This window comes from Nilaparvata lugens, chromosome X (assembly GCF_014356525.2).
Source record: "Nilaparvata lugens isolate BPH chromosome X, ASM1435652v1, whole genome shotgun sequence".
In the NCBI taxonomy this organism is placed as follows: Eukaryota; Metazoa; Arthropoda; class Insecta; order Hemiptera; family Delphacidae; genus Nilaparvata; species Nilaparvata lugens.
In genome coordinates this window covers 29,852,182-29,871,282 of record NC_052518.1, presented here as the reverse complement: position 1 = coordinate 29,871,282, position 19,101 = coordinate 29,852,182, and the positions used below count along the sequence as shown (strand labels likewise).

General features: G+C 34.2%; 1 protein-coding gene across 1 annotated transcript in view; it reads right to left on the bottom strand.

Moving 5' to 3' along the window:
• Nucleotides 1-1,349: 1,349 nt before the first annotated feature.
• The window catches only part of LOC111045931, a 110,814-nt gene continuing 93,062 nt past the window's right edge, over nt 1,350-19,101 (bottom strand). Inside the window, exons 6-9 of the mRNA XM_039441876.1 lie at nt 15,979-16,113; nt 8,812-9,063; nt 7,468-7,553; nt 1,350-3,425 (exon numbers count right to left, since the gene is read on the bottom strand). Coding sequence (XP_039297810.1) covers nt 3,296-3,425; nt 7,468-7,553; nt 8,812-9,063; nt 15,979-16,113 — 603 coding nt within the window. The 3' untranslated portion in view covers nt 1,350-3,295. The remainder of the gene's footprint in view (nt 3,426-7,467; nt 7,554-8,811; nt 9,064-15,978; nt 16,114-19,101) is intronic.

The following is a 19,101-nucleotide window of genomic DNA, read 5'->3' as shown; positions in this document are numbered from 1 at the left end:
TCAGTGGATTCAAAATGGATGGAGAAACATTTCTACTAGTATCTTAAATGAACATTTCCCATTCCTGGGCAGGGCTCAGGTGGCCGCCATATTGAGCCAATAGCACAAACAACTCATTGTTTGGGGATTCAGAATGGATGGAGAAACATTTGTATGGTGGATGAGTGACAAGTTATGTCTTGAATGAATATTTCCTATTCCTGGGCAGGGCTCAGGTGGCTGCCATCTTGATCCAATAGCATAAATAAACTTATTGTCAGTGGATTCGAAATGGATGGAGAGACATTTGTAATGGTGGATGAGTGATAAGTTGTGTCTTGAATGATAATTTCCCATTCCTGGGCAGGGCTCAGGTGTCTGCTACTTTGGGCCAACAGCAACAACAACTTATGATCGGTGGATTTGGAATGCATGGAGATATTTGTAATGGTGGACGAGTAAGAAGTGATTTATGGAATGAACATTTCCCATTCCTGGGCAGGACTCACGTGGCCGCCATCTTGAGCCAACAGAATCAACAACTTATGGTCAGTGAATTTAAAATGCATGAAGATATTTGTAATGGTTGATGAGTAAGGAGTGGATTATGGAATGAACATCTCCAATTCCTGGGCTGGGCTCAGGTGGCCGCCATCTTGGACCAACAGCATCAACAACTTATAGTCTTTGGATTTATAATGCATGGAGAGACATTTGTAATGGTGGATGAGTGACAAGTGGTGTCTTGAATGAACATTTCACATTCCTAGACAGGGCTCAGGTGGCCGCCACCTTCGGTCATCAGCATCAACAACTTATGCTCAGTGGATTTAAAATGCATGGAGACATTTGTAATAGTGGATGAGCAAGAAGTGGTTTATGGAAAGAACATTCCCATTCCTGGTCAGGGCTCAGGTGGCCGCCATCTTGGACCAACAGCAACAACAACTTATGGTCAGTGGATTGAGAATGGATGGAGAGACATTTCTACTAGTGGATGAGTGACAAGTGGTGTCTTGAATGGACATTTCCCTTTCCTGGGCAGGACTCAGATGGCTGCCATCTTGGGCCAACAGCATTAACAACTTATAGTCAGTGGATTTGAAATTATTAAGAGACATTTCTCATAGTGGACGAGTGAGGGATGGTTATTTCAATGATCATTTCTTATTCCTGGCCAGGGCTCAGGTGTCCACCATCTTTGGCCAACTGCATCAACAACTTATGGTCAGTGGATTCACAATGGATGGAGAGACATTTCTAATGGTAGATGGGCCTTTATTTATTTACTTTCTGTTTAATATTCATAATTACATATTTTCACTTGTGTGGATGAGTGATTAAGGATCTGATTAAGTTGGTCTTCCAATAACATAATAACCCATCATCCACCACTGATTTTCATGTAAATGAATTTTTGTGGTGCGTGTGGAATCGAAAATAAGATACTTTATAGAGCTTGGAATCAAAAATAAGATACTTTATTGGCTGATTAGAAGAAACTCCATCCTTTCAATCCAAATAATGTACTCCTGTAAAAACAGGTAAAAAAGACCAGTATGGACGTATGGTATACAACTTTGGGGGTGTACCAAAGACAACAACATCAATGTCATACCGATTCCAGAACAAGGTGCTGAGAAACATTGTGGATGCTCCTAAGTAGGTCAATTTTTTTTAATTCAAATTTAAATCAGGTCCAGAGTTAGTCAGGAACAGCAAGCTTCATAGAGACCTGCACGTTGATCTGGTGTCCACCGAGATACAGAAGATCTTTTAATCCCACAAATAAGACTCTCTAAAACAAGGGATAGCCACCTATACCAGCAAATTAAAATCTACAACAGTCTTCCTTCAGCTGTTAAAGAGCTGACAATAACGAAGTTTAAGAGAGTGGTGAAGAATAAATTGATAGAAAGGGCGTACTATTTAATGAATGAGTTCTTTGAGTGCTCCATATAAATGCTAGTTGAAATATTTAGTTGAATTGTGTTCTGTATGTTTGGATTAATTAAGGTCTGTTATCCTTATAAATTCTGCTTTTCCTGTTGAATCTATTTACTCAGTGTTGTGTTCTGTTATATTGAATTGTGTATTTTGTGTTAAGCATCATGTAGGCTACACAGAATTTTTATAGTATATGAAGAGCTTATAAATTTTGTAAAATGTTCTAGCAAATGGAGAATTTTGAATTTTGAGGCATGCGGAGAGGCACGAGGGGCGACTGCACCAATACGACAACGTTGAGGCGATCCAGCTGCTAAACAATGGAGGGTTGGTGCGCATGCTCAATAGGAGGAAGGAAACCGTTTGAACTAGTGCAGTACATTGTTCAATTAGTGTCCAGTGAAAGAGCAGAGCGGCGATAGAGTGGAATCTAGCTTTTATAGTGCAGTCAAGAAGTGTACAAATAAATTCAACAATAGCAGTAAGAGTTTCCTATGAGAAATTCGCTGTTTCATTTTTCAATTAGTATGTTGGGCCAGAAAAAAATAGCGTATTAGTATTTAGATAGCTGATAGTATTGGCAAAAAAATGAATAAAAATTATTTTTACCCACCCAGAACTATTTTTCTCAATCCCGAAATCGAAAATCAGGACTGAGATTGATATCCGTAACATTAATCCAATAAATTAATAAAATTTTTCTTTCAATGTTTGCACATTTTTGCACCTGTCTGCAGGATTCCTCCCTACTTTTTTGGAACTCCATTTCATGTAAAAATGACTTCACATATATTATATGAAATAGTGTTTTCAACAATTTGACAAATGGAAAAACTAGAGCTTGATTTTTAATAAATAACCCAGCAACAATATTGTCATTTCAAACATTGAATTAGTTGCATTTAAATTGCAGCAGTTATGAGAATTGTATATTTCATATTGCATATTCAATATTGCACATTTCTTTCATAGACTACACCACAATATACTAATTGCATTTCAATTAATTCCATGATTTGACAGATATCGTGAATGTAAAGCCAGAATTAATTTCAAGTTCGACGATGTGCTATTTACAATATTGTAGCCTAGATGATTTCAGTAGATTTTGTATGTTATCTTCACACCTCTTTATCTCCTCTTCAATAAGATATCAGGTCCTGCATATATTCCATTGTAGTTGATTTGAGTAGGATTGTTTGTTACCTGGCACACCTGTTATCTCCTCTTTAACCAGCTGCGTTGTATGATCAAGTTTTTGTCTACCATCAACACCAACAACTGTAGACGAAGCATAAATCTAGTGCCGGCTGACGACTACTGAAGGACTGAGCAGCGAGCAAGGTTCTCGCTGACTCATGGCAAGTTCTCAGGATTTCACTGCTTCGTAGATTTTGCGTGCCTGGATGCGAATGTCCTCATTCGGGTGCTGATTCATCAGAACAAACGATTTTCTCTGAATTTTCTCCTGTACATTGACGCCAAATACAGCAGCATACCTACAAATACAAATCAAGAGAGAACATTATTATCAGAGATGTTTCATAATAGTTCATTACTTAGATAAAATCACAATGTAAACATAAATGCTATCGGAATAGTACAAAATGCTGAAGAAAATATTTGAATTATTAATAGAATAAGTTTTATATGGACACATTTGCAATCACGGCTGAAATATGTTAGTTGTGAGGCCAACTGACGGCTAAAATATATACTACTAGCATGTAACCTGTGCTTTGCGTTTGTAAAAATGTTGTGTTGTAAAATGCAATCTCCTTCTGTCAAGGAAACATATCTATTATTTTGTCAAAATTACGTGGATAATCTTCATCAAAGATGATAATTTCCAGCAAAAAAAAAAAACAAACTACTTGGGATTACTTGGAGAAAGATCGGTTTGGTTGGACTTTTATAGTTATGTGAACTTTGAATCACAAATTGATTCAATTTGTTTCAATTATTAAATTGCAATTCATTGATTAATAGCAAAGAAAATAAGCCGCCTATGACCATTCTCGATAAATTCAGAATCCTTATTTAAAATTTCAATTTAATCAGTTCAGTAGTTGATAAATGATAATGCGTCATTCGTGTACCTCCTATCCCGTACAAGCCAATACCTTTCTTTACAATACTGTATTGTAGATAAGATAGATAGATGACCACTCGAGCCAAGTATCATAAACAGGAAACTTGATGAATTGAAAACTTGACAAACTGAAAACTTCACGTACTGAAATCCTAAAGAACTGAAAATAGGCCTATTACCATCCTTGGTAAATTAGTGATATCTATGCAAAATGTATCACTTCAATAGTTCAGATGTGATGATGCGTCATTAGTGTATTTCCTACCCCGTACATGTATAAGTCAATTCTTTTCTGTATAATATTATAGATAGATTATACTATGTCAGGCGAGGTGGAAGTCCCGTAAGGGACTCCTTACCAAGGCATACGAATATTATAACTAAAAGAAAAATTAACATTAATATACTAACTTAGTACATAAATTCGAATTCATATTAATAATCGATTTGGATATTCCTTCGATAAATTATAACAAAATTATATTCTTCTATGATGAAATAGTTTCATTCTTACAATACTCAAGTTTCTATGAACATGACTTCATCATACTTTCAGTTCACTGTAAAACATCTACTACAGTAACTATTCTATATTTGAATCATTATCATTGCATTTATTGACAATTACATAATTCGGGGTGTACCAGCAGAAAATCGCACAAAACAGTTTCTATACTTAATTTTAAGTAAGCAGTCCAGAAGTTGAATGAAAATTAAGGAAACAGCTTAATTTTTCTTCAAGAAGGATAATTTGACAATAGGTCCATTGAGGATCCTATTTGAATTAAAAAACTTATTTTCTGTTACTTCAAAATTTTGGTCTGTCATTTTGAATCAAACTTCATTATTTTAATGGGAAGGTGCTAATATGATACATGATTTCGATAAAGACTTTCAAGAAATGGCGAAAACCGCAACATCGATGTCTCAAACAGTTTCAAACTCATCAATGAGTATATTTATAGAAAATCTGACGGATCAAACTTTTCCGTTCAAGTGTTAATTAGGTAGTTGATGTTACTTCAAGTGTTCACTTACACATAGAAAATTGAAATTTGATGATTTAGATGTTTTTTTAGATATTCAATATACGCATTTATTCAATTTTTATACAATATATTAGTAACTTTGAAAGGGTAACTTTGCCAGTTACACATACATCGATTTTTGGACGTTCGATATTTTACCGTCCTTATGAATTCTATTAGATTAAACGGAACTTGATAAACATTATCTGTTTAATCTAATAGAATTTATAAGGACGGCAAAAAATCGTACGTCCAAAAATCGATGTGTAAATAACTAGCCTTCCAGATATCGATGTGCGGTTTTCGCCATTCATTTTCTCTTGAAATTCTGTATCGAAATCAAGTATCATATGGCCCATTAAATAACGTATCCCACTTTTTGTGTAATTGAGAAGATGATATTGTGGTAATTATTCATATTGAATTAAAAAGACTAAGAAAATTGTCAAAAAACCACAGATAAGGACGGCAAAAAAGCAGCACTGCTGCTCTTGTATTTAGTTTTAGTTTCTCAGAGATTGACAATGGTGTAATAACCGAAACCGGTCTTTCTAAGTATCAATAAATCTGTGGTTTTTTGACAATTTCTTAGTTTTTTTCATTCAATAATGTACCCCATTTAAAAAATTATATATGAGTTCATAAGATCATGTTCTATGAGAATCACCCATTGGATGCACTTCATTTCAGTATTTCCAAGTGGAGAGGTGCTCATAAGGACATCTACAGGATCAAAATTTCAGACACTTATAGCTTTTGACAGTATGATCGGATATCATCCTACTACAGCTCATTCTTCTCGGCTCGTCAAGGCGGTTCAAAATCATGCATCAAATTTGTTCAAAAAATGGAAAATTTATCCTTGAGTGTATTTCAACCGGCATTTCCATACTCAAAAAAATGACCAAGTTCTATATTCAAAGCGAGGTATCTCAGTAACCCGTAATTATAAAAAGCATTGCTTGATCTTGAATTGTAGGAGAGAATCTTCTTTTTGTTTGCTATTTGACCGAGCGAAGTGAGGTCTAAGATTCAAGTCGACGGTTTGGCATTTCTCTTAATGTTTAAATGTTTATATGTTGCGCATTTACGGCAAAACGCGGTAATAGATTTTCATAAAATTTGACAGGTATGTTCCTTTTTAAATTGCGCGTCGACGTATATACAAGGTTTTTGGAAATTTTGCATTTCAAGGATAATATAAAATGAAAAAGGAGCCCCCTTCATACGCCAATATTAGAAAAAAATCAGACTATAGAATTATTCATCATAAATCAGCTGTCGAGTGGATTAAAAAACGCATGCCATGACGCATGCAATTCAATATGCAACTTGGTAAGAAATCAGCAGCTGTGTAGACTATAAATTGCATGCCTCATTGAATACAATTTTTATGCACTATTAAATAGGATGCAAAGAACTTATAAAAGCTTGTCTGGGCGCCTAGATGTCTTCTGGTTTTCTCGCGTTAAATTCCAGAAAGCGTTAAATGATAATTAAATCTTCTGTGAGCATGATCTGATCAAATAAATAGTTGGTGTATCAGTATGGATGTGCATAATATGGGTTGGGACGTCGTTCAGTTATAAATCTTATTTATTCTATTGATAAAAGTTTTCTTCATTATTTGTTATTATATTCTTCATTTTTTCCATAAGTTTTGGAATTTTGAATTCTCAATTTATGGTATTTTTACTTTTTTCATAAGTATTTGAAATCTTTGTATTTTTCATTTTTGAATTAGGTGGTATTTTTGTTGTTTGTATTATTCATTATTGCATAAGTTCGTATTTTTTTAATCATTATTTTTCTTTTTTCATTTGTATCTGTACAAGTTTTATTGTTGAGGAGACATATTTGAGGAAACCCGTTGTTTCCATTGTGAATAAATAAATAAATGAACTATTGATTGCGTGCAATAGCGCATGCAATTAATAACTAAAATAACATAGCATTGTCTCTAGAACTTTCTCTGCCTTGAACTCGGGCTGTCTTGTTGACAGTATGTCTTGAAGGATATTAGCTTTTGATGTTAGCATTTTTGATACACCAACCCCAACAGCCATTAGCAGTTTTCACATCGATATCTCGCCGACACGACATACAGACAGGATTTACTCTGATGGACAGTATAAGAATGGCTTCGGTTTATAACTGCGCGAGGTCTATTGTTCACAGAACTACTAATGATTAATGAAGAAATAATGCTTGTTAAGTAAAATTTGATCGATAAAAAAAATCAAGAAATTGAAGATTTCCCTCATTTTAACTGTCTGGGCAGTTCGATGATCGGAAACAGTGTTTAAGGCAACTGAGCTCGTGGAGGATGGAATTATCTACAATTTGGAACCAATCATGAGTTTCTATAAAATATCAGACTTTTCTAGAGACTTTTAATCTACTGGTGATATTTTTCAAAGTTTTTCAATTTGTACTAGGGTTACAATACGGAGTAAAATATCCTCATTAGAGAGAGGATCTAACATGTAGATCAATCGACGAGGGGCCTGTAAATCGCAATATATTTAAAATCTAACTTACATCATTCATTAGATACTCTAGTCTGTATGGAATAAAGTTTTATTCAAGTGTAACTAATAATACAATGATATTTTGTAAAATAGAATTCTTCGAATTTTGTGAAATTGAATTCTTTTTTCTGAAATTGAAGTAGCTCTTTTTAATCGAATAGGATCCCCAATGAAACCTACTGTCAAATTATCCTAGTAAAAGAAATATTAAGCTTTTTCCATAATTTTCACCAAGCCAGTATAATAATTACTTGAGTCATGTTTCATGTTCTATGAATATTATACTTGATTGAAAAATTCAACTGTTTATCCATTGGATCCTCTACAGTGAACCTTTGAGAATCATTTGTACATTTCCTGCCTGTTTTAAGAATTATTATATTCTTTTTATTCAATATTAACCACCCTGATGGTTTTTGTCTCAATGCTCTGCTGGAAGAAGAGGCTTGAAAAAATGAAAGGCTTGAGAAACTAATTGAAATTACAGAAAAACTTAATTTCTTCCAAAACTGAGATAATTATTCTTCTTTTTATTCTTGTTGTTTGGCTACCTTTTTCATTTGCATACACCAAATTATAATAATTATTATTGAAGTAATATCATTATAATGTGCTTATTATAATTGTAATGATCCTGATAATGTGTGAAAAACAAATTTATAAATTGTACACTTTATATTGGCCTTAGAAAATGACTCAAACTAACTATAAGGATCTTATCAGTAGACGAAAAGTGAGCAGTCGATGTATTATAAGGTCTTGATCTTCATAGACTGATTTTTTTTGTATTGGACAGTCACCAACGATTCACAAAGGCATGTAGAATGCTGTTAATGATCTAGTTTCCTTGTAGTTTCAGGATTCATTAATACGATTGGAAAAAAGAGAATGCTTTTTCTTGAAAGAAACCGACGTTTTCGAAATAAAATGGAAAAATTGAAAAAAAAATCCCAAAAATTTGGGGGTTTCGGGTGTTTTTAGGGGTGAAGCAGTCCTCTGGTGTGTCAGCAAATTTCAGATTCGGATTCAGTGCCCCAAAATACTTATCAAACCAATGAAAAAAATTCTATCGGGACTGTTTCCTGACAAATGACCATTATACTGGACTAAGATGTAAGAGCAACAATTGGAGAGTTTTGTTGAGATGTTGACAGGTTAGGTAACATTAATACAATAGGCTATATGAAAAATTGATTCATCATTTCAATTAGTAATGGAGAAAGATTTTAAATACCTGAGCAGCCAGGAGACTCGGCACCATATCTTCGTTGCAGGCTAGGTTGATGAGTAATTTCAGTGCTTGAAGCTTCAGTTGAGGTTTTTCGTCATCAATCATTCGAAACAAGTTGTGCAGAACTGAGTAGAACTCCTCATGCCAGGCTGACAACACGGCAATATTGGTCAGTGTAAACAGCACATAATTGACTTGTGCATCAACGCATTTGTGCCGATGCAAAATAAATGACAGCAGTACTGGGATGATATCCTGCAACCATCATTTCATCATCACAATCATACAAGAAACGTAAAATTTCAAAATAAGTATTCAATAGAACCTAAAAAATTCCACTGAGAAATACGTTTCAATACAATAATAGTTTTAATTTTATAAAGACATTCTTCTGGTACATAGGCTACAATAAAATCACTTCGAAATAAGTAAGCCATGTAACAAAAAAATCCACTGAGACATATGATTTCAATACAGTAATAGACATATTCCTCTGGTTGAAATGGTTATAGTCTTCAATTGAATAGATTGATTTGTTCTATAAAATTCAACAGGTTAATTACTTCCGACCATCTCAAATAAAATTCACGATCGTTATCAACTAACAATGCATCGAAAAAAATAAATGGCTATCATAGAGTCATAGAGTCAGCAAGTAATTGGGTCATACAACTTCTGAGTTGTAATTGGGCTAAGTTACTTGGCTGATTAAAATAAAAATCGTTTTATGATGAATATTTCAAAATATTTTATTAAACCTTTATACATAGTCAAAAAGTGTGAATACGAGAAAAAAATATTGGTAGGCCTCAATAAACTATTTTATGGAAAAAACCCTGGAATATTTAAGTCTTTCCATGATCCAAATCTGAAAATCCAAGGCTAAATTTCAGTCTCTAAATCTTAGTCTAAGTCTAAATTTAAGTCTTTGAGTAGAAGTACTTTTTCATTCAATGTGAAATAGAGTAGCTTTCTTGGAAAAACAGTAAAAATCACAAATGAGACTTGGAAGCAACAGATAACAATTTAGAATAAAACAAACTGATAAGAAAGTACAAAGAGTTTAGTAGCTTCAAAAAATATATTTGTGTTCTGAAAAATTTTCAAAATTACTCTGTCTCACTGTAAGGGCCATCAGAATCAATTTGATTTATGTCTTCTCCATTTTGATGTGGCAGTGAAAGATGAAAAGATTTGTACACATTGCCTAATGCTGGAGGCTTCATGGAGAACAATGAAATCAAATCTTCATATTTTTGTTCAGATATCTGAATTGAATCAGGATGCAACCGCTGCAATGGGCCTTGCACTGACCTACGAGTTCTTTTATTAAAATTAGCTCGTTTGAAGTCTCCATCAAAAGTCTCTTTGAACTCCAAAATGATTGGACTCTCCTTCTTGAATCTCATCCAACAAATTTTCTGCCAATTGAATGCAGTGGAGTTCTCATCTTTTTTCCTTATAGTCATGTTTGTTTTGACAAAAGCTTTGAAATCGATTATGTCTTCACGGCTCAAATCATGTACAATGTATGGCTTATCACCTTTCCTCCTTGCACCACGAGCAATAAAATTTGCTTCCAATCTTCAGGCCATGAAACTTTTCCCACCCTTTTAAATTCTGTGTTTATTGTGGAATGCATAGAATCACATTCCATTTCGCTATGCCCTGATACCAGAAACTTCATGTCAATCTGTACTATGTTAGGAATCCATAACACTTGCATGAACATAGATGCTGTGAATTTGTTGAGATTCTGTTCTCCACACCTGTCACTAAAAAATGTGACATGTTTCGTATGATTTGGCAGTGATTTGAGATAAATGAGAAGTGCACTAGCTATTTCACAGATTCCACGCCCTCCTTCAACTTCGTTCCACATGAAGCAGTCTCCTTGTTTGCTCACTACATTGTAAATAGTGAAATTATAAGTGGCAAGTCTTCTCTTGTAGAATAAGGCATTATTTGTTGGATCATTGGGAACTAATAAGACTTGTTGCAAATCAAAATTTGCAGAAATGTGTGTCCCATCAGACTTCTCAGCCTCTTCTTTGTTTTTCAATTTCTCAGCACGAGCTTTGTCCTTGTTAGATGAATGAGCTTCATAATCAATCTTCAAGGATTCTCTTTCATCTACTGGCGCATTTTTATAATGGGCACACATACGACACTGGTCCTTTTTTGGACGGTGGAACCCCAAGTTGAAGTACTCATTGAACACTTTTCTGTACATTGAGAAATCTACTTTCTCTTTACCTTTCAAATCACATGAATCACAATAAAGTCTGTGCATCAATGTAATGTTCAAGGATGGATCCAGATAGTGTTGGTTGGTTGATGACCGGCAGTAATGTGATGGCACTGTGGGAAAACTTTGAATGTTTCTTTTAACATTCTCTAATACATTCAAACAAGTTTTTTTCTTAATGTGCTTACCTCTCTTGTCATTCATTCCTGTATTTTCAGTTGTTCTTTTCTTCATTGCAATATCTACCACGCCTTTATTGATTCCCAATGTATTTAGGAACATTGTCTTGCACACCAAAACTCTTTCATTCATCACAGGCAGAAAAAAATTGATGGAAACACTTCTCCTAGAATTTTCTTTCGTGTGAATGTTTGTGTTGCTATGGATGAAGTCCCGTTGTCTATTGTAGTTTGCAAGAGCATAATAAGAGTTGAATATTGTCTTCCTTTCTTCTTCACTTATCTTTCTGGAGCATCCTTTACGGCAAGTTGGAGGGCAAGGAGTTTTCATTGTTACTTCTTTAATCATTTCATTCCTTGAAGATACATAAGGCTCCTCTCTGGTCCGCTTTTCTTTTCATAGATTTCTTGCCCAATTTTCTGGTCTACAAAGTCGTTTTCTTGGATTTTCTGTTGTTTCCGGGAATATCTCTATTCCAGTTAGCTGATGCTTTGTGACATGGGCATCATGAGGTGTATTTTGTAAAGCAATATTCCTTGAAGATTGTCTGGAAGTTTTGTTGTGGAGCTCATAGTCTTCATCAGATGAGGATACAACATCATTTTCATCTGGAATGAATTCTGGATCTGATGAATTTAGTTCATCATGTGACTTGTGGGTTGTAGCTGTATCTTCAAGCGCCTCAGAATTTTCAATTGGAGTGCTGGATGAGGTACAATCTGGATGAGTGCTTTCATCTGGAAGATCCAATGACAGTACATGATATGAAGCTTTTTTTCTATCAATGACATCTGCGGAATCCATAAGATAGGTTGTTGTCAGGTCAGAGCTGATACTGGCAACATCTTGTATGATAAGATGATTGTCTTCTTTGAGTAAGGATACAACACTATTGTCAACTTGTATGAGTCCTGGATCTGAAGAACTTAGCTCATCATGTGACTTGTGGGTTGTAGCTGTATCTTCAAGGGCCTCAGAATTTTCAATTGGAGTGCTGGATGAGGTACAATCTGTATGAGTGCTTTTATCGGGAAGATCCAATGGCAGTTCATAATATACAATGTCTCGTCCATCGATGGCATCTGCAGAATTCATAAAAAATGTTGTTGTCAGGTCAGAGCTGGTAACATCTGCTAGGTTAACTGTATTTCCTGATTCAGAAATGTAAAATTAATAGTTAATTGAATCAACTATAAACTCTTCTCAATAATACCTTTTATGGAATACAAATAAAATGAGAATAGTAAATATTAGGCTAAATTACTCTAGGCTACATAAGACGTGTCTTAGAGTCAAGGAATATAATAGTGGACTAGCTGTGTGATAAAAATAATAGTCTACCTCAAATTCAATCAGAATTTACAGACAATAAGATGGAATAAATCAAATTGAATAAATGATAATCCTCTACGATAGTACCTGCTGTTTTAGTTGTAACAGTTAAAATCAACTGTTCTAGTTGTAGCTGAAAAATTATTGAAAAAAAAAGTCTAACCCACATTGGAATGTTTTAAATTATTAGCCTACAGTAAAGTGTGTTTGCTTAGTATTCTATTAGCTCAAATATTGGCTTATAATATTATAGAGCTATTGAGAATCAATCTCATATTAAAATACAAAGGATATTTCCCATTTCCACAATACAACAAAGGACTGTTTAACTTACATAGTTTGAGAACGCAGTGATTGATAGTTGAGTAATACACATTGATAGAATTATTGATATTTTTATAAAAATGTATTATTAATTTAATGATTACGAATAAAAAGATTCATGATTGATAAAAATTAGAACCGATCCATGAGTGATTAGTTAATCACCAAAATAAAATAATCAAAAGATGAAATAATAAAATTAAGATCATGATGTACTTCAACAAATTGAGATTGAAAATCATGTGCAAGAAAAGTTGAATAGGTTAAGTACGGTATTAGAGCAGATCAATTCGTATTAGTGGAATTACTATTATCTACTAAAGCTTATAAAAAATCCCACAATAAAATGATTGTTAACTGAATAAATTTAAAGTTTTATATCAATACTATCAATAAAGCTATTACTCAGTACCTAATGATTAATCATAACATAGAAGTTTAAGCATGAGAAAATAATATGAATGAAAACTTACCTTCAAGCCGTTTTGTAAAGCAATATTTACTGCTGTGAATTATAAAATCTTCCTTCCTGTGTATAACTCATTGCACTTTATGCACAACCACATTTTATTCAAATTATAACAGAGTTAAAAGAGAACTGATCAACCCAATCGATAACTCAATATTATTTATCTTGTTGAACATAAACAGATGTGTTGGCCTACATGTGTTTACGCGTCTCGCGCCATATGATATTGTTAGAGATAGCTAAGTTGTGCAGTTATGACAGGCTAGAGAAACGGGAGGATCTGGAACTAAAAGTGGGTAACTTGAGATGCCTACTTGTAGCAGTATCATGTAATGAACTAAAATATGCAACAAATAGATAAGTTCATATACCTAGTTGTAGCTTTCAATGAGAGTACACTTTTCAAATTATCTACATAAAACATCACTCATTAATTTATTTACTACACAGAGCATAAATGAGATATCTAGTTGTTGCATCATGAAGAGGAAGTATTCCGCAACATTTTTATATAGATATCCCAAAAACAAAATTTTTGAGTTATCTAGTTGTAGTATTGAGGTGACGTATTCATATTATGAATAAAGTTGAGAATTTGCTTATACTTCTAAAATATTGCGCATATGCTTCATTTTCTAAGAATAAAACGTGAGCAAAACGCAAAAGTAAAGCTTATGCTCAACATTTTATGAATAAACTAGAGCATTTTCTCAACTTTTGAAGCAAATGCTTCAGAAAAGGTGAGTCTAGTCTAAAGCAGCTTTTCACCTTTTGCTCATAGTAAATTAGCTCAACTAATTCGTGTTAGGAAGAGGAAACTATACCAGATACGATCACAACCAATAGTTGAGAACTATAAAACTCTTTTTAGATCCAACCATGATATATATAAACATTATTCCTATAAAAGAATAAATACAAAATATACCTATCGAATGGAGTTCCAATGGGGCAGAGCCCTCTAGTTGATATGTTACTTCTATTTTCCTACTATCACAGAATAGGAAATAGGCATCTAAGGAGATGAGAGTGTAGACGATTATAAGATTATGCTAAATATTATTATAAAGATGACATTTTTTACGTAATTATTTCAAAATTAAGAACTCAATTAACCTAAAACTCAATTCATAGATAGAGAACAGAGCGACTCAATTCATAGATAGAGAACAGAGCGGAGGACCAAACACAAGCAGTGTTTGTACTAGCATATTTAGCGCTTACATGAGTAGCAAATTCTAACCTTTCACTATAAAAACAAATTGAGACGAATCAGCTGATGAAAAGTCTTTAAAATACGTGAGCATTTTCTCCAGAGTTCAGAAGCATAAGGTAAGAGTATAAGGTGAACCATATTCATATAAAATTAAGCAATTGCTTATGTTTCTACCTAATGCTCATGAGCAAAACCTTATGCTACATGCTCATGAGCATATGCTCAGTTTTTATTTATATGGCCCATCGAAATTCTTCCACTCCCAAGCAATTTCACTTAAAATAATTATCAGAGAGGAAATTTAAAATCCTATTGAGAAGGGAGCTGCTGTCAATTGGTACATATTCAGTTAAGGAATTCAATGAATATTACAAACCTCAAGTTGGAGGTTTAAGAGGATAGCACACATTTTCTTGTGATATAAATTTGACAAATCCATACAGGATAAATCCCATAATTTGATAAATCCTTTTATAGGAGGTCAGTTAATGAAATGGAAGATGAAAGATGATAAAGCTGTCGTACAGAAAATATTTTGACGGCATTAACACATTTGACGTCATGAACTTATCCTTCTTAGGCAAGGTGCACCGTCCTACAAAAATACATGAACTGAAGGAAGGCATTTAAAACAAAATCCCTGCCATTCTCTAAGATCTGCAATACTGTCATTCAAGAGTTTCAATAACAGGCACAAGCTGCAAATGGCAAATGAGACCACATCTTTCTTTTGTCATATAAAAAGTAGAGGAATTTTTGGCCATATTAATTGTAGGATCATGAATGACACGATGAATACATGTGAATTAAATGGTTTTATGAATTTATTGGAGGAAATGACATTACTTGAAAAATTTCCCGTTCCTTGCATCACCAATAACAAACAGGCTGTGGACGCCAAATGAAAGATCATCTTTCCGATCTCATCAGACTCATCTCATGTCAACTACAAAGTCAAAAATTGTTTTTCAAACATTCCCTCCAAATTTCTTCATCAACTGATCTATTGTTGCGAAACTGGAGATTTCACACATAACACTAAAACTGCTGCATCAGTCGTAGGAAATTTAGTAAGCTCCACTTTTGTATGGTCAGTCCTATTGGTGGGACACATTGCTTCCCAGAAATGAGCATGTAAACCACCTCAAGAAAAAGGGTTATGGATTGAAACTTTTGGTATGTTCACCTCCCAACAAAACTGTAATGTAAAAATATGTGTATCAAATCCCCTCTTTTAATACGTTTACCGCTCAAGTATCCCAAACAAAGCTGTGGGATCAAAAATGGTATTCCAAACATTTATTTGCCTCTATATCTTCTTTTGAGCATTCTTTGCCTGGACTATGGATTATTTTGAAATTACAATAGATAAGTGTAGATATGGAATGGATAAACTTTTACCTTCATTTCTTTTTGGTTGCCTTCATTGAGAGCTAAGTTACCCAATGCTCTAATTGCGGCATTTTGCACACTAACACTTGAACTAGATAGAAGCTTTTGCAGTCTATATAAGCACCCAGCTTCCCTCATCATATCCTGAAAAAATTAATGAATCATTAACCAAACATGCTCCAAACAGTGTTGAAACCAGTAAGTATAGAATGTAATAGAGCTGCCTTGCTCATAACTGAATGCAGAGCAGGAGCGTGCTTGACCCCCCAACTCTCTGGTTAAATGCCTCGCCATAGCCGTCTCATGGCTTTATATTGCAAGCGTTACTTAAATTGTCCAGTTGAAATCTCCAGTTCTAATGGGAATATTGAAACGTAATTGACGTTGATTGCTTTCTCAAATTATCATCTACAATTAATTAAAGTCATAGCATTTCATCGCAGCTGCCACTGTTTGCATGTTATTCGTGTACAAACCGAAATAGTATAATATTTGACGATTGCATATACTTCCATTTTATTCTATGAACAATTATGGAAGCGTTCAACGAAAAAATATTATGATCAAATTTGTAGTGCATGAAATGACATTTCCATTGATATATAATAATACGTACTTTGTGGTCACAGAGCAACACACCAATGCTTTGAAGAGCCGAAATAATAAAATCATCAGTACTTGAAACTGTAAGCTGAGTGAGCATTGTACTACTGGAGTGAAGAGAGAGTGTAGAAAATTACATACTATACCATCAATGGTACAATGGATTTAATGAGTTGACATATTCATTTACAGACACTTTTTCCTATTGTTCATGACTTATATATATATATATATATATATATAAATTAAAACAGGAGACATAAGACATAGATTGAAAACACATAGAAACTTACATTAGAAATTAGTTTCCGAAAATTTGTCTCCTGTTTTAATTTATATATATATATATAGTATATATAGTATAGTATAGTATAGTATAGTATATATATAAGACTCAACCGAGTCTTCTCGGTTGAGAAAGGAGACACAGTCTCCGATATATATATATATATATATATATATATATATATATATATATATATATTAAAACAGGAGACACGATATGAATAGATTGCAAACACTTGAAAACCTTTTTTTCTCTCCATCCGTCTGCACCGCGTAATCTGTGGTATCTGCTGCTACAATTGACTCTCCGTGCGTACTGTGGTCACACGACCGTTGGATTTCAAACTGCAGTCTGCTCGGTTGAGGAAGGGAAATCAGTTCCCGAAAATTTCCCCCATTTCTAATGTAAGTTTCTAAGTGTTTTAATATATATATATATATATATAATATATATATATATAATATATATATATATATATATGAATTAAAACAGGAGACATAAGACATAAATAGATTGAAAACACCTAAAAACTTACATTAGAAATGGGGGAAATTTTCGGGAACTGATTTCCCTTCCTCAACCGAGCAGACTGCAGTTTGAAATCCAACGGTCGTGTGACCACAGAGTACGCACGGAGAGTCAATTGTAGCAGCAGATACCACAGATTACGCGGTGCAGACGGATGGAGAGAAAAAAAGGTACAGATTCAGGGGACATTATGGGGTATTTAGGGGGCGGTTACAAACGGGATATTGAAGAGTTGAGTGGGTTATGAATAAGGAAAGGTGTAGCTTATGAATTGATAGAAAAGAGGTGATTTAAAATTAGAAAAGAATTAGACTAAAATTGGAGAAAGGAATTGTAGAATTGAACTTGAATGGAATTTATTTTTAATTTTTATAGAAAATTTAATATATATTTGATAGCAGTGAAATTTATTATGACATGATGAAATTTATTTCAATTTAATTAAACAGTTGGTAGCTATGGTACTATTGCTGTCTGTTAAGACCAGGTCTGGAAGCAGCTCCAAGCACCCAAATAAGACCCAACTCTTTCGTCTTGGCATCTATGGAGGGGGCTGTGGGAGGGAGAGTGGCAAGGAATTTGACTTTGAAGCATTGATCAAAGTTCTTGTTGTGCTCAGAGCCATGGGTAGGGATGGGTAGGGAAGTATTATTTTTAAAGGAAGCCCTGTGATTGTTGATCCGGAGGTTTAGGGCAGTGGTGGTTTCACCTATGTAGTAGGCAGGACAGAAGTTGCAGGAAAGGAGGTAGATGCAGTTTTTGGAGATGCAATTAGTGGATTGATGGATTTGGTGGGTGTAGTAGGTGATAGGACTGGTAGAGGAGATGGAAGAATCAGTGATAGGACAGGTTTTACAGCGGGGGCGTTTGCAAGGTAGGGTAACAGGTGGAGTTGTGATTTCACAACTTTCATTTACTGAGAATTTTCTTGAGGTTGGGAGGTTGCTTATAAATGAGGGTGGGTGGTTGCTGGAAAAGTTGTTTGGTAGAGGGATTGGAGGAGACTCACAATTGAACTAGATTAGAACTAGAAAATCAGGGTGTCTATAGTATTCCCTGCCTGAATTGTGACAAGATGTATGTAGGTCAAACAAATAGAAGAATATCAGCCAGGATAGAGGAACACAAATTGAACATAAAAAACAAACAATCCACTTCAGCCCTTTACAACCATGAAAAAACACAGGTCACAAAATAAATTTTAAGAATTCAAAACGAATAGCCAACATTCAAGATTTTCGGGTTAGGATTGTACGAGAGGCCCTACAAATAGAGAAACAAGGGAGCCTTAACAAAAGAGATGACCACTTCCTGGTTGATTGACAAACTATATTATAAAACTTTTAAGTGTTTTCTGTTAAGTGCTATATATATATATATATATATATGTCCTGCCTTCTACATAGGTGAAACCACCACTGCCCTAAACCTCCGGATCAACAATCACAGGGCTTCCTTTAAAAATAATAACACAGCCCCCTCCACCCCTCCATAGATGTCAAGAAGAAAGAATTGGCTTTTATTTGGGTGCTTGGAGCTGCTTCCAGTCCTGGTCTTAACAGACAGCAATAGTACCATAACTATCAACTCTACACCAACTGTCCAATTAAATTGAAATAAATTCCATCATATATAAGAAATTTCACAGCTATCAAATATATAATAAATTTTCAATAAAAATAAATTTAATTCCAATTCAATTCTATAATTCCATT